The sequence below is a fragment of the Podarcis cretensis genome (assembly GCF_951804945.1).
Source record: "Podarcis cretensis genome assembly, chromosome: 8".
In the NCBI taxonomy this organism is placed as follows: domain Eukaryota; kingdom Metazoa; phylum Chordata; class Lepidosauria; order Squamata; family Lacertidae; genus Podarcis; species Podarcis cretensis.
Window position 1 is genome coordinate 52,355,881 of NC_137177.1, and position 14,138 is coordinate 52,370,018.

Below are 14,138 nucleotides of genomic sequence, written 5' to 3' on the forward strand. Positions count from 1 at the left end.
TGAAAGTATCTGCCTGATGTCAATAGGCAGGGAGTTCCAAAGTATGAAAACAATCAAATTCTTACAAATGGGGGACCAATATGATGTGGCACTTGTAACCGTGCCAGTGCCATAAATCAAAGTGGCCAAGTGTGTATATATGGGGTAAGTTTTTACACTGTAGGACAGCGGTGGGAGAGGTCAGGCCCACCCTCGCCGCCTCCTCCTCCGCCATTCCAGCCCCACCTTCTCAGTCTCACGGCTGCACTTGATGATGAAGATGTTGGCATAGATGTCTTCCACACACATCCAGTTGGAGAGAGACAGGGTGGTGTCCGTCCAGACCCAGTCCATGACGGCCCGCAACTCCACCAGGAAAGGCACCAGGCGGAAGCTGTCAGAGGAAAGAGGGGCGTTCAGATCCTGTGCACTTTGATCTCTGGTCCCTAAAAAGCTGCTTTTCCCCTGCCCCAACTTGTAACTACAAAGCAAACCCTGATCATACTGAACTTGCTCTCTTGCGTCTTTCACCTGACTCAGGCTCCCCTCGCCCCACTCTGGGAGGACCCTGGGAACTTGGCCTTACCCTTGGAAGAGAAAGAGGTTGAGGTGGTTGTACTTCTTGGTGAGGAAGTTCCCCAGGATGCGAGTCGGGTAGCCGCAGCGGATCTGGTAAGCCGACAGAGCGAAGTAGATGCATTTCACAAAGTACCACAGCTGGGCCACAGTATTCAGGTTGAACATCCTGGGGAGGGAAATCACAGTTGGGGGAAGGAAGGGGGGCACATTTCAGGGCTGGTTCTTCCTTTTTATTTTTATAAATGTATTTTATTGCTTCTTGTGAGGAAACATCAATGATATAGAAACAGGTAAATTCCTCCCAGCCCCTTACCCACCCACAGAAGAACAAGCAGCAGAGAAACATTTGAGGACATCCATACTAGAATAAATTAAGAGTTCCAATGGCAGAGGAGAACAGCCACTTCAGACAGCGTTCTGCAGTCTCAGGGAGGTAGACTACAAAGATCTTGAACACGCCCCTTAATGTATTCCATGAGTAGGCTCCAAGTAGCAAAAAAGTCAAAAAAGGTTTTGCCTTTCTTCTGGCCAATTTTTCAGTTCAATGCCAATTTTTCTGCAAGCACAATATGCATAAATCCATGGAGCCTTTGCTTAAAAGTTAAGTTGACCGCCAGCTTCCAGGTTTTTGCAGTTTCTAAATAAGCAGCCAGTAACATGAAGAATTTTAATGCTTTGTGTACGTACTACTCATTGCCCCTCCATATATTAACTAATTGTGTAGCAAGAACCGTCTGACTCATTGCAGCATTAATTTCCTTAAATATCAAAATGCAATATGCAGCTAGGGGCTGGTCCTTCTTCTGCCCACAAGTTTAGAAGGATGGTAGAGGTCTGGGGCTGTGCCTGTACTGTGAATATATATAGCATATCATTCTGTTAATACATAACGGATAACAGGCAGACAGATAGCTAGGCCAGGTACCTCTCAGTGACTGCAGGCAAGATGAAGAACATCCAAACGTGAATGCCAAAGACCAGGAAGACCTGGAAAACTAGCTTGCCCAAGACGCTCTTGCGGAGGTAGAGAGCCCGGTCGATGACCATGGTGGAAAACTGAATGAGCAGCATCACCAGGAAGGCCTGCGGCACCTGGTCATCTGAGAGGGAGGAAGTGATGTCGGCCGCAGCAGAGTGTTTCTGGGGAGAAAGGGAAGCCTGTGCTGGGAGGTGTTTGGCAGATTGGCAGGAGGAAGGGAATACCTCTTGCCCGGGCGTCTGTCCTCCAGATCTGTCCCAGGATATGGAGGACAACACTTGCTTGGGGATCCACAAGCACATCCTAATTAGAACAGACCCATTGAAATGCATGGACCTGAGTTGGTTGTGCCCATTGATTTTACTCTGCAAATTACCGTGTCTGTTGGAGGCACTGTGTGAATTAAGTTTGCTAACAAATAACTGTAACGGTCCCACTTACCCCAAAAGCCCAGAAACCAAAGATGATGATGATGAAGTCGACCACATCAGCAAGGAACATGAGGGCATAGACATCGGTAGCAGCACGGTATTTGCTGTGCAAAATTTCCTGGAAGAACCGCTGCAGTGGTTGGAACATGCGCTCTGCTCTGGAGGGAGAGGGAGGCGGGGAGGATAAGGTGTAGGGCTGATGCCTTTGCCACATGCCACTTTATGCAGAACCACCCCGAATCCAGAACCAAATCATCTGCATGAATATCAGGAAGGGATGTTTCTGCATTTCCACATGCAGAAAATGTCAGGCCAAGTCCTTGGCTTCTCCAGGCAAGACTGGGACAGACTCCAGAAAACCCAGAGTCACTGCCAGTCAGTGTAGACATTACTGAGCTTGATGGACCAATGGCCTGACTCAGTATAAGGCAGCATCCTATGCTCCTAAGAATGGTAAGGCTAGGCTTATTGAATTTATGTACTGCTTCACACACCCACCCCTGAAGCAAGGAAAATATGAAGTAATAAAATCACATTAAATTATTAAAACCAAATTGTACCATAGCTAGGGTTTCAAAAAGTGAAAGTTTGAACACAAGAATTGTTGACCATTTTTGGCAAAATCACCAAAAAAAGTTGTTGAGCTATTTTTTAAGGAAAATCACTTCCGACGTCTGGATTTTCCTGGGTGTTTTTAGCAATTTTCACCGGGATGCTACTTCTGGCCACAATATTCTGGCGATGTCTGGGAAATTCTGGACATATGCCAACCCTACCATAGCAGAACCACATGCTTAGCAGGCAGAAGGTTCCCAGGCTCAGCCCTTGGCATCTCCACCATGCAAGGGATAGTGGAACAGTGGTGGGGAAGACCCTTTTCTGCCTGAGACCCTGGGGAGAAACAACTACAGTTGGGACAGATGGTATTAGATGGAAGAGGCGGCTTGCTGAACGTAAGATAGCCATGTGGGTTGTGGAGAGGGCAGGTGGAGCATGCAAAAGGTCCCAGGTTTCATCCCAGGAACTTCCAGATAAAAGGACCCCAGGAAGCATCAAGTGATGAGAAAGACCCTGGAAATGAACCTGGAGAGCCATTGCCCAGCATTAGAAGAGGCCTGCTAGATTAGGCGCAAGGAGGCCCATTGAATCCAGCATCCTGTTCTCAGAGTTACCAACTAGATGCCCCAATGGGAAATCCACAAGGAAGACTGATATTATTCAGTGGAGGCAGAGCATAGCCACCACAGCTAGTTGCCCATCTGGTCCAGCATCCTCTTGTTACCGTGGCCACCCAGATGCTTGTGAGAAACCTTCAAGCAGGACCTGAGAAGAACAGCACTTCCTCCCTCCCCCTGGTGATTTCCCAGCAGTTGGCAATCAGAGGCTTACTGCGTCCAACAGTGGAGGTAGAACATCATTATGAATATATTGCTTTTCAAGAAGAAACGCCAAGGTGGTGTACGAACAAATAAAAGCCAACAGAAAAATAGCAAGAATAAAACCAGCTATAAAAATGCAACTACCCACAATTAAAAATGCATAGTAGAACAACTACATTTAAACATCCCTAATTAAAATGTATAATTAACAAGCCCAATAAAAGCAAAACAGTTAAAACAACCATCAGGGCATGACATATCAAGTGGCTAGAAGCCATTGACAGTTTTATTCATCAATTTTGGCCAATCCTCTTTTAAACCCATCCAAGTGGCTATAAAATTAGAGGGAAGAACGCTGAGTCAGGTGGAGAAAGAGGCTGCCCTGGCATTTGGCAGCTTTTCACGTTCATTTGCTCCATGTAGCAACCTGCCTCCTGGAGGGGAGAGCCAGTTTAAAGCCCGTTGCTCCCAGCCCCCTACCCAAAAGTCCACATCATCACTTACGCAGAGACGAAGAAGCTCTTCACTCTGAGTCCAGCAGCCTTCAACTTCTCCTTGGATGGGCTGGACTTCTTGTCCTTTTGCTTCGGATCCTGCTCCTCTTCCTGCTGCTCCTCTGAGGTTGGAAACAGGGGAATAAGCAAGCACTGGCCTCACCTCCTTGCTTCAGTGTCAGCCTGATATGGCCTAACAAGACCCCCTCCTCTTCCCTGCATCCCAACACAATCTCAGGAGGTTTTCTTTATCTTCTCTGACTTCTGCAGACCAGCTTTAATCTGTGAGCTGCAAGCAGGTCTTGAAATGCTTGACAAGGTAGTTTAGATATGTATTTTTTATACACTGTTGTCCCCAGACCTGGGGAGGCTGGAAACAAGCATTCCTAAAGGAGTAAGCATAGGTGTTGTCCCCTCACCTACCTTCCTCTCCCTGCTCTTTCAGAGCCTTGCTCCTTTTCTTCTTCTTCTCCTTTTTCTTCCGGAACCGTGAGCGGATTCCCTTGGGCACCTCGGGCTCCGCCTCCTGATCCACCACGGTTTCTGCCTCAACGTCAGCTTCCACCAAAGTCTCAGCCACCTCTCTGCTCTCGGTGGAAGCCACAGGCTCTGCTGCTTCAATAGGATGTTTGGCCAGGACTTCTTCCTCATGATCCCACAGCCCGTAGCTCTGTCAAAGAGGACAGACAGGCAGGTAAGCTCAGAAAGGGTTTGGGAAGCAGAAGCCAACCTCATGCAGTGGGCCTATTTATTTTATTTACTTTATTTACAAACCACTTCATCTAAGCCGTTTACCTAAAATTGTTTTTAATACTTGATTGGGAGCCACCCAGAGTGGCTGGGGAAACTCAGCCAGATGGGTGGGGTATAAATAAATTATTATTATTATTATTATTATTATTATTATTATTATTTAAAATGGCACAAAATATCCATTAAAGGGTAACAATAAAATATTTTAGAAAACAGAAGACATAATAAAATGATAAAAATATAAATAAAATCAATACGTTTTAAAAATAAATGTGCACAATAAAATAAAATAAAAGTTTTTAGCTACTGCAGCAAACAGTGCATCTGTCTAATATCATGCAATGACAACTCCCATCACCCCTGACCATCAGCCTGATGGGAGTTGGAGTCCATCAGCTTCAAGAAGGCACTATGCCAGGACTCAGGTCTCACAGTGCACTCAACTCCATACCAAGCCTAGGAGAAACAAGCTTTCCCTGCATCTGTTGCTATAGCTACTGGGGACTGCCCAGGTACCCCTTTCTGCAACAGGCTACTCCAGATCCATCCTACAGCTTTCCCAGGTTAGGCAGAGGGGGATGGCTTCTAGTCAAGAAGTTACTATTTGTATACAAATTGCTTAATAGTTTGAGCCAGTTTACTTGTGGGACCACCTTAATCCCTTATGTGCTCCCTTGACTTCTTCCGTCTGTGAACCTGGCCCTGCTGCAAGTGCTATAGAATACTTGTTCTGCACATGGAAGAAATCAATCTTTTAGTGTAGCAGCACCCACACTTTGGAACTCCCTGCCTATTGATATCAGGCAGCTGTGTTGTTGTATTCATTTTTGGTTTAAAGCATTTTTGTTTGGGCAAGCCTTTCCAGACATTTAGGATGCTGTCACACTCTAATCTTTTTGCTGCCTGTGGTTGAATTTAATTACAGTCGTACCTTGGTTGTCAAACAGAATCTGTTCAGGAAGACCATTAGACTTCTGAAAACGTTCGACAACCAAGGCGTGGCTTCCAATTGGCTGCAGGAGCTTCCTGCACTCAATTGGAAGCTGCGGAATGTTCAGGTTCCAAAAAACGTTCGCAAACTGGAACACTCACTTCTGGGTTTGTGGTGTTCGGGAGCCAAAACGTTCGACTCACAAGGCGTTCAACTTCCAAGGTATAACTGTATTGCTGAATGTTTTAAAAAGCCTGGTTTTAACTGTCTTTCACTGACAATTTCAGCGTTTCAAAATAAAACATTTTCTTTGTAGTTTGCTTCAAGGTTTCATTACAATAAAGCAGCATGCAAGTGAAACGGTCTCACACGGAGGGCCGCAGGCTCCCTCTTACCAGGAGCAAGGACCGGTGGAAGAAGAGAGCCATCAGCTGGATCAGGTCGTACTTGATGTAGTTGTCCGTTTTCTCCAGGCCCAGGATGCGCGGTGCGAAAAAGGGCTTGCTCTCGTAGCGCACCAGGGTGGTATAGCTATTCCAGGGGAAGAAGCCAAACTGGAAGAGGTATTTCACCACCACCATCACCTGTGAGGGGAGATGGCAGGGCAGGATCAGAGCCAGGCTAGCCAGGGGGACGTTCCTGGCTCCTCATGGCAGCAGAACAGTAGCAAGGCTGTTTAAGAACATTTACCACAACGCCACACGCCACGTGCTACCCAAACCTACACAGATATATATATGTCAACAGTCTTTCAGTATAGGTCCAAAAACATCAACCTCCTAGACTGATTGATATTGGTTTGAACCAAACCAAAATCTGCCTGTTCCTCGCTTGTAAGCCCTTCTACTTTCTGTAGACAAAAGCCCAGGTACCCTTGTTAACTTGCAACTAATATTGCAGACCAGGGCTGGGGAGCCTCTAGCCCAGTGTTTCCCAGTCTTGGGTCTCCAGCTGTTTTTGGACTACAACTCCCATCATCCCTAGCTAGCAAGACCAGTAGTCAGGGGTGACGGGAATTGTAGTCCGAAAACAGCTTGAGACCAAAGGTTGGGAAACACTGCTCTAGCCCCAGGTTCAAATGTGCCCCCCCAGCCTTTTTATCTGACCCTCAGGGCTCTGCCCAGCCACGCATCCCTCTCCCAAGCTACTCTGCTCACTGACCTTGCTTCACCCCCTTGCTTGAGTGATTTTGCCTGGCTGGAATGCGTCTTTGAACTCTGATACAGCCTTTCACTTGCCCTGACAAAGAACAGAGGTGTGTGTGTGTGTAAAACGGTTCCACCCACTCTGGCATGTGGCCCCTGGAAGGTTGTCCAGAAGGGAATGCGGCCCTCAGGCTGAAAAAGGTTCCTCACCCTGAACTCCCTAGCAGGTTTTGAATAATCATTTACAATTAGCAAAAGTTATAATAATAATAATAATAAAAAATTTTATTTATATCCCGCCCTCCCCAGCCGAAGCCGGGCTCAGGGCGGCTAACAATAATCAAATAATCAAACAATCAAATAGTCACACATTTAAAATATTTCATTATAAAAATTAATTAAAATCAAATTAATGGCAACCGATTAAGCAAGATTCTGTGCAGGTTGCCAGAGGAGGGAGTCAGGCTGCGCCCTGACCAAAGGCCTGGTGGAACAACTCTGTCTTGCAGGCCCTGCGGAAAGATGTCAGGTCCCGCAGGGCCCTAGTCTCCTGTGACAGAGCGTTCCACCAGATTGGAGCCGCAGCCGAGAAGGCCCTGGCTCTAGTTGAGGCCAGCCTGACCTCTCTGAGGCCTGGGACCTTGAGGATGTTATTATTTGCAGACCGTAGGTTTCTCTGTGGGGCATACCAGGAGAGGCGGTCCCGTAGGTACGAGGGTCCTAGGCCGTATAGGGCTTTAAAGGTTAAAACCAGCACCTTAAACCTGATCCTGTACTCCACCGGGAGCCAGTGCAGCTGGTATAGTACTGGGTGAATGTGATCTCGCAGCGAAGACCCCATAAGGAGTCTCGCCGCGGCATTCTGCACCCGCTGGAGTTTCTGGGTCAGTCTCAAGGGCAGCCCCACGTAGAGTGAGTTACAATAATCCAGTCTGGAGGTGACCGTCGCATGGATCACAGTGGCTAGGTCAGGGCGAGAGAGATAAGGGGCCAACTGCTTAGCTTGGCGGAGATGAAAAAATGCCGCCTTTGTTATAGCTGTAATCTGCGCCTCCATAGAGAGGGAGGTATCGAAGATTACACCCAAACTCTTAACGGACGGTGCTGGCACTAATTGCACCCCCGCAAGAGATGGGAGTTGCCCCCTCAATCCCATATTGTCCCGCCCCAGCCAGAGGACCTCTGTCTTCGAAGGATTTAACTTCAACCGGCTCCCACGTAACCATCCAGCCACAGCTTCCAGACATCTCGCCAGTGTGTCTGGGGCCGAGTCAGGATGGCCATCCATCAACAGATAGAGTTGGGTGTCATCAGCATACTGATGGCAGCCCAGCCCAAAACTCCGGACAAGCTGGGCGAGGGGGCGCATAAAGATGTTAAAAAGCATCGGGGAGAGAATCGCACCCTGAGGCACTCCACACACCAAGGAGTGGCGCGATGTCAATTCCCAACCCCAAGCTCCACCCTCTGTCCCCGACCAGAGAGAAACGAGCGCAGCCATTGAAGGACTGTGCCCTGGATCCCCACGTCGGCAAGGCGGTGGTCCAGGAGTTCGTGATCGACCATGTCGAAGGCTGCTGACAGATCTAGAAGAATCAGCAGCCCCGACCCGCCTCGATCCAGCTGCCTGCGGAGATCATCTGTTAGGGCGACCAGAGCCGTCTCGGTCCCATGACCAGCACGGAAGCCGGACTGGAATAGATCCAGAGCCGATGTTTCATCCAGAAACCTACCAAGCTGTTCAGCAACCGCTCTCTCAATCACCTTACCCAGGAATGGAAGATTCGAGACCGGGCAGTAATTGGATAGATCTATATAATTTACAAGCTTTTTTTTTTTTAAAAAAAAAAAAAGGAGTGAAAAAGGTAATGTGCAGGAAATGACATTATTGTGAAATAAACCAGAGAAGGAGGTTGAGGGAAGTCGGGGAGGAATGGGGAAATTATGAAATTGTGAAAAATATTAATTGTTATGATGTAATATTGGAGAAAAATGGAAAATTAATAAAAAAATATTTTAGAAAAAGGTTCTCCACCCCTTTTGTCGACAATGATTAGAAGGAAAGTTTTCATGTTCATCATCTCACTTCTACAAGACAAGAGGGGGTGTCACAAGGATTTTGGGGGCCCCACCTCTGTGTAGATGATTGCTGTCATCCAGAAGCGCTTGCTGGGCCGCGGGATGGACAGCATAGCCCACAGGAAGACCAGGATGGGCAGGACCAGTGAGATGACAGAGGCCGTCACCATGTTGTTCAGGATGATGATGAAGTAGCAGAGCAGGTCCGAGTGGCCAGCCACAAAATGGTAGCAGGCCAGCAGCAGCTGCAGAAAGCGGTTCTGCGAGTGGTAGAAGCGCTCAGACTCCTCCAGCTCCTCAAAGGAGACATGCCTGGAAAGAACCAACAGGAGAGAGAGGAGGAGAGTGAGTCAGTCAGGCTGAGCCAAAAGGGAAAGCAGCTGGGGTAGCAAAGCCCCACCCGTGCTGTGTCTGCCTGCCTCGTCACCTGCCCATAGCCAAAGAGGTAACCCGTTTCTGCCACCCTTGCTTAAAACAAACATCTTCCGGATTGTAATACATATATATATGCCCACTAACTCTGCATTCTCCCATCTGCAAAATGTATTCCAGTTGGCAAAACTTGCATCAGCTGGCAAATTTTTTACTTGCCCAAGTATGGTGCAGGGGTTAACAAGCATTGGCAGTAGGACCTTGGGGACCAGGGTTCAAATCCCCACTTGGCCATGAACCCCGCTGGGTGAACTTGGGCCTCTCAGCCTAGCCTACCTCTCGGGTTGTTGTGAGGATACAATGTGAAGGAGGAGGGCCACACATGCTACCTTGAGCTCCTCAGAGGAAAGGTGGGATAGAAAGGTAATAAACACTTCCTTTATTTTTGTTTAGGAGCTCAAGAAGCTGCTTTATGGGTATAAGCCAGACACTTTGTCCATCCCAGTCCAGGCTTCCTTCCAGATGGTTCGGATGACAACTCCCATCAGCCCCAGCATTCTGTGCCTGGAGGATATTGGGGTTGATAGGAGCCCTAGTCCAAAGCAGGTGGAGCACAGTAGATGGAGGAAGGCCAATTGAGCCTATTATGCCTACTCTGACAGGCAGCAGCTCCCCAGGGTTTCAGATAGAGGTCTTTCCTATCCCTACCTGGGGATGTCCGGAATCAAACCGGGGACACTTGCCTTTGCTTTACATGATCTACAGCCCTTTCTCCTGAAAGTGATCCATGCAAACAATTTTCATTCTTCCAACCTTCCTGAGCACCTGCCTCATGGGGTGGGGAGCCACAGGCCTGGGTGTGTGTGAATGTGGCCATCCAGGCCTCTTTATCTGGCCCCCAGGACTCTCCCCGGACTGCATTATTCAATGGCCCAGATATACACACTTTCCCTTAGTGCTTTGACTGGCTGGAATGTTTCCTTGAATTGCGATAACACCTCTTGCTTGCTTGGAAGGACTGAGAGATGTGTGGGGTTGTATAAACCTGCAGAAGGGCTGGAAAGTAGCCTACTGCCCAGAGGTAAGAGCCACACCCATTTCTCCACCCCCTTTTGCCAATGGCCACGCCCACCACTGGCATATGACCCCACCCCTGCAGAAGACTGCCTACAAGGAAATGCTGCAGCCTTCAGGTTGAGAATGGTTCTCTGCCCCTTCCCTGCCCACAAAGCTTGGCATATTTACCCACAAAGCCTTGAGCCAAAATAGGCGAGTGGCCCCAGTAGTACCTGCTCAGCAGCAGCTCGCTGGCCGTGCGCGGCCGTGCCTTGGAGTAAGTCAGCAGCTCCTGGGAGTTGCTGGGAGGGAGCCTCACATCATCTGGGAAGCCCATGGCAGGGATCTGCTCCTCACTGCCACTTCGGGTGTCGTAGCCAGTGGTGTTATTGCTAAGCACCTCTGCTCCTTCGCACCCACTGCTGGGGGGGGGGGAGAGAAAGAGGGCAGAAAAAGAAAGTCATGCACCAGCTCCAAAACAGAGTGAATAAATGTCCCCACTTTGTGTTAAATCTTCCTAGGAAAACGCCAACAGACATTAAAAACAAACATAATAACATTAGAAAAAATACAGGTAAAGGCAATTTTTCTTTAGTTATAGAATACATAATAAAATGGCATATCTGGACAGGCTTACCTTAAACAAAAGTGGGGAAAGGGTTTAGCAGGAGTCAAAAACAGTATAGCGAAAACACTTGTCTAATATTAGGGAAATAAAAACAAGGCCGATGGGAGTTCTAGTCCAAAGTAGCTGGATGGTACCATGCTGCGGAAGGTGGACCAATGAAGAGAGACTTGGGGGGACTCAGGTTCAAGCCCCCACCTCCAGAATGGGGCCTTCCTAAATATACTTCATCCCATCTGTTTTAGGTTGTGGTTGTAGAGGTAAGAGAGAAGGCAGCCCGTACATGTCCAGGGGCACTCTTTTCTCCACTGCTGAGCCCACCCAATTCCGGTGCACCAAATGCAGGTTAAGGAGCAGCCCCTTGCTTGAATTACATGCCGTTAAGCTCCCACAAACTCCACTGGTGATGGAGGGGGCCCCCCACACAGATCCACATGTGGCTTTGACCTCCCCCCCCAGCAGCCCTCTGCCCCTATGCACCTGCCTGGAAGCCATGCTGTCTGGAGACTCTGCCGCCGTACCCGGCAAGGCGGTGTCCTCGGAGGTATTATCTGTTGCTGCTGGTTTGTACAGCCTGTCCAGGACGCTCCTCTGAACCTCGCCCACCTGCAAAGTTTTACATGCCGTCACCAAGTGGATCATACCTCACCCCTTTCCTCCCTCCTTCCAAAAGACGCCCCTCCCAAGCCCAGCTGTACCAAGCTAGGCCTACCTGATCCAGCTGTTGCGTGAGGACGAATCTCTCCAGTCCCAAGACGGCAGACAGCTGTTCGTGCTCCTTGGTAAAGGCCCGCAGCCACTGGGTGAGCCCGTCCACCGTGGCCTGGCACAGCACCCACAGGAAACCCAGAACGTTCAGCACCCGCTGCACCACGTTGCTCTTCTCTGGATAAAAGGAGAGCCTGGTTGAAGGAGGCCAAATGCCCATCGAGGCCGCCATCTCTGATCCCTGCAGTGGGTAACCAGTTTCCCCGACACCATGGTCTCTGGGAAAATATCCCTAACCCAAGTACTGCTTCCTAGCAACCAGGGCCAGCCCTGCTATTGGGCAGCAGATACTGAGGGGGAAAGAGCTGCAGCATTTTTGTACACACTGCTTGGCTGGATAACTGCAAAATTCTGAGATGTGCAAATTTCAAAGGCTAAAACTCTATTTTGGTTCAGAACCATTAGGCAGGGTGAGTTTAAAATGCCATTCCTCGTTGCTATAGTAGCAACCAGAGCGGCCATACCATTAGGCAACAGATGCTGAAGGATAAGAAATTACAGCAAGGTGCTGGAAGGGCAGGACTGCGTGGGTCATGCAGTCTACACTACACCCCTTGTGCTCCCCCCCCCCAAGTTTTCCATTGCATCTGTGAAACAAGAAAATGAAGCCTCTGCTGCAGTTCTGGCAGATGAATGTGGCTCAAAGGCAGCCCAGTACACAGGGGATCCCCTACCTGAGTGCAGTCCCACTGAGCAAGGTACCTGGAGCAGCCTCTTCCTCTTCTTCCTCTTCTTCCTCCTCTTCTTCCTCCTCTTCCCCTTTGCCGCTGGCCCTGTCTGCCATTTCACCTCTCTGGGATTCCCCTTTGGTTAAGTCACCTGCAAGGCACAGATACGGTCACACCCTCCCGCCTGGTCTGCCCCCCCCAGTGCTCATCAGAGCTGGGCCTCCTGCCAATGTGGACCAAGAGGGCCAGGCAACAGGGGTCAACTTGAGAGGTGCCACCTCTGCCCAGCCCAGTCGGAAAGGAGAGGGGAGAGGGAACAGGAAGACCTGCCTTCTGCCTGCTCCACCTTTCGCTGCTCCTTCTCCTGCCGCTGTCGCTCACGCAGCGCAGACTTGGCGTTGGTCACCCATGCCTGGTAAGCCAGCTGCAAACAAAGTGACAAAATGCGTAAATGAGAAAGCAGGAAGGAAAAAAAGGCATGACTCTGGGCTTGAATGCAAGGCAACCTCATATCAATGCAGCCTCTATCAAAAGATGTCCGAGAGGCTGATGGCGCAACTAAAAGCCACACCAGGTTAATGTTGATGGCAGGCACCCACCCCACCAGCACCCCAATGTCTTGAGAGTCATTCAGTGTTCCCAGGAACTTCGCCTTGTAACATATTTCCACTGCTTGCGGTATGTGAAAGAAAGGGCTCATGCACACTTCTGCAGAGAACCCAACGGATGTCCCCCCCCCCCCCGATTCAGCAGTAAACAGCAGGTTTTCCCAGGAAAAGCAGAAGGACAAAAGAAGAACTTCTTGGACCCATGTATCTTGGGAGAAACGGAAGTGTGGGTGAACCGAAAGTAGCTCCCCATGAGTACTTTGGGGCATGCACAGTGCGCTCATTAGTGAAGGATTGGAGTGGGGAAAGCCTGCCTCCAGGCAGTGGGGTGAGCACATCGTGGGGTGCCTTCTTGTCACCCCCCCAGACATGGCACCTGGGGCGCACTGCCCCCTTGCACCCCCTTGTGATGCCACTGCTTCTGCTCCCAACTTCTCACCTGGAATGCGCTCTGTTTCGGGGGCTTCTGATCCTCCAAGACCGACTCCTCATCCTCCTCGCTGTCTGTCTCAAACAAGAAATAATCTCCCGAGTGCAGCACTGGAATCCAAAAAGACCCCACCATTAGGAAGTTCCCTTGTTTGCCCCCCACCCTGCCAGCTGCAGTGGATGGCAGTGAGGGGCACAGGAGCTCAGAGCTCCCTTTGGAGCACAGACATGCAGAAAAAGAGCCCAAGACCCCAAGTGTGACTTAAAAGACAGCTAAAAGAAGGGCACATAGAGAGGAAAACCGGTTCATTGCCCCTAGTAAAAAAGGCAAGAAGGAGGGAGCATGCAAAGAGCCTGCCTGGCTTTGGATTAGCGAATGGGAGCTCTGGTTACAATCCTGCTTTGCTGGGGGCTGAACACTGGGTCCACCAAAGGCCAATGATCTGGTTTGCTGCCGGGACAGGCACTATCTCCCTATAACAGAACAGAGACTAGGTTGGCTCAGTGACACAAGCCTGATCTGCCCCAATGCCACCTGGGGCACCAGAGCATCCTCTGGAAGCAGAGATCAGGCTGCAAACACTGGACAAGAGATCCTGGAAAGGGTCGGCTACTTTCCGGTCATCTGCAGAGGCCTTTCTTCAAGTGAGGGCAGCAGGAGTGGTCTTTCTCCTTAGTGGCACACTCTGCCTCTGAAATGTGCTTCCCAGCTCCATGCACCTGCCACATGGCCTTATGAGCTGAAGGCATCAGGTAAAAAAACACACATTTTATTTATCTGCCCAGGCTTTTGAATTTGGGTTTGCATCACTGAACAAGGGCATGTTTCTATACCAGGGGTGGCTATCTGTTTTTGGCTCAAG

At 49.5% G+C, this 14,138-nt stretch overlaps 1 protein-coding gene across 2 annotated transcripts in view; it reads right to left on the reverse strand.

The window, feature by feature from the left end:
- PIEZO1 (piezo type mechanosensitive ion channel component 1 (Er blood group)) overlaps positions 1-14,138 on the reverse strand; it is a 111,573-nt gene that overhangs the window by 5,293 nt on the left and 92,142 nt on the right. Inside the window, exons 32-45 of one of the 2 annotated variants that reach the window (XM_079988693.1) lie at positions 13,286-13,386; positions 12,569-12,662; positions 12,273-12,389; positions 11,515-11,687; positions 11,287-11,408; positions 10,411-10,596; positions 8,803-9,061; positions 5,921-6,109; positions 4,265-4,511; positions 3,852-3,963; positions 1,979-2,126; positions 1,484-1,698; positions 566-724; positions 226-373 (exon numbers count right to left, since the gene is read on the reverse strand). In XM_079988693.1, coding sequence (XP_079844819.1) covers positions 226-373; positions 566-724; positions 1,484-1,698; positions 1,979-2,126; positions 3,852-3,963; positions 4,265-4,511; positions 5,921-6,109; positions 8,803-9,061; positions 10,411-10,596; positions 11,287-11,408; positions 11,515-11,687; positions 12,273-12,389; positions 12,569-12,662; positions 13,286-13,386 — 2,270 coding nt within the window. Of the gene's footprint in view, positions 1-225; positions 374-565; positions 725-1,483; positions 1,699-1,978; positions 2,127-3,851; positions 3,964-4,264; positions 4,512-5,920; positions 6,110-8,802; positions 9,062-10,410; positions 10,600-11,286; positions 11,409-11,514; positions 11,688-12,272; positions 12,390-12,568; positions 12,663-13,285; positions 13,387-14,138 lie in introns of both variants that reach the window. The other variant, XM_079988692.1, reaches the window with a different exon arrangement.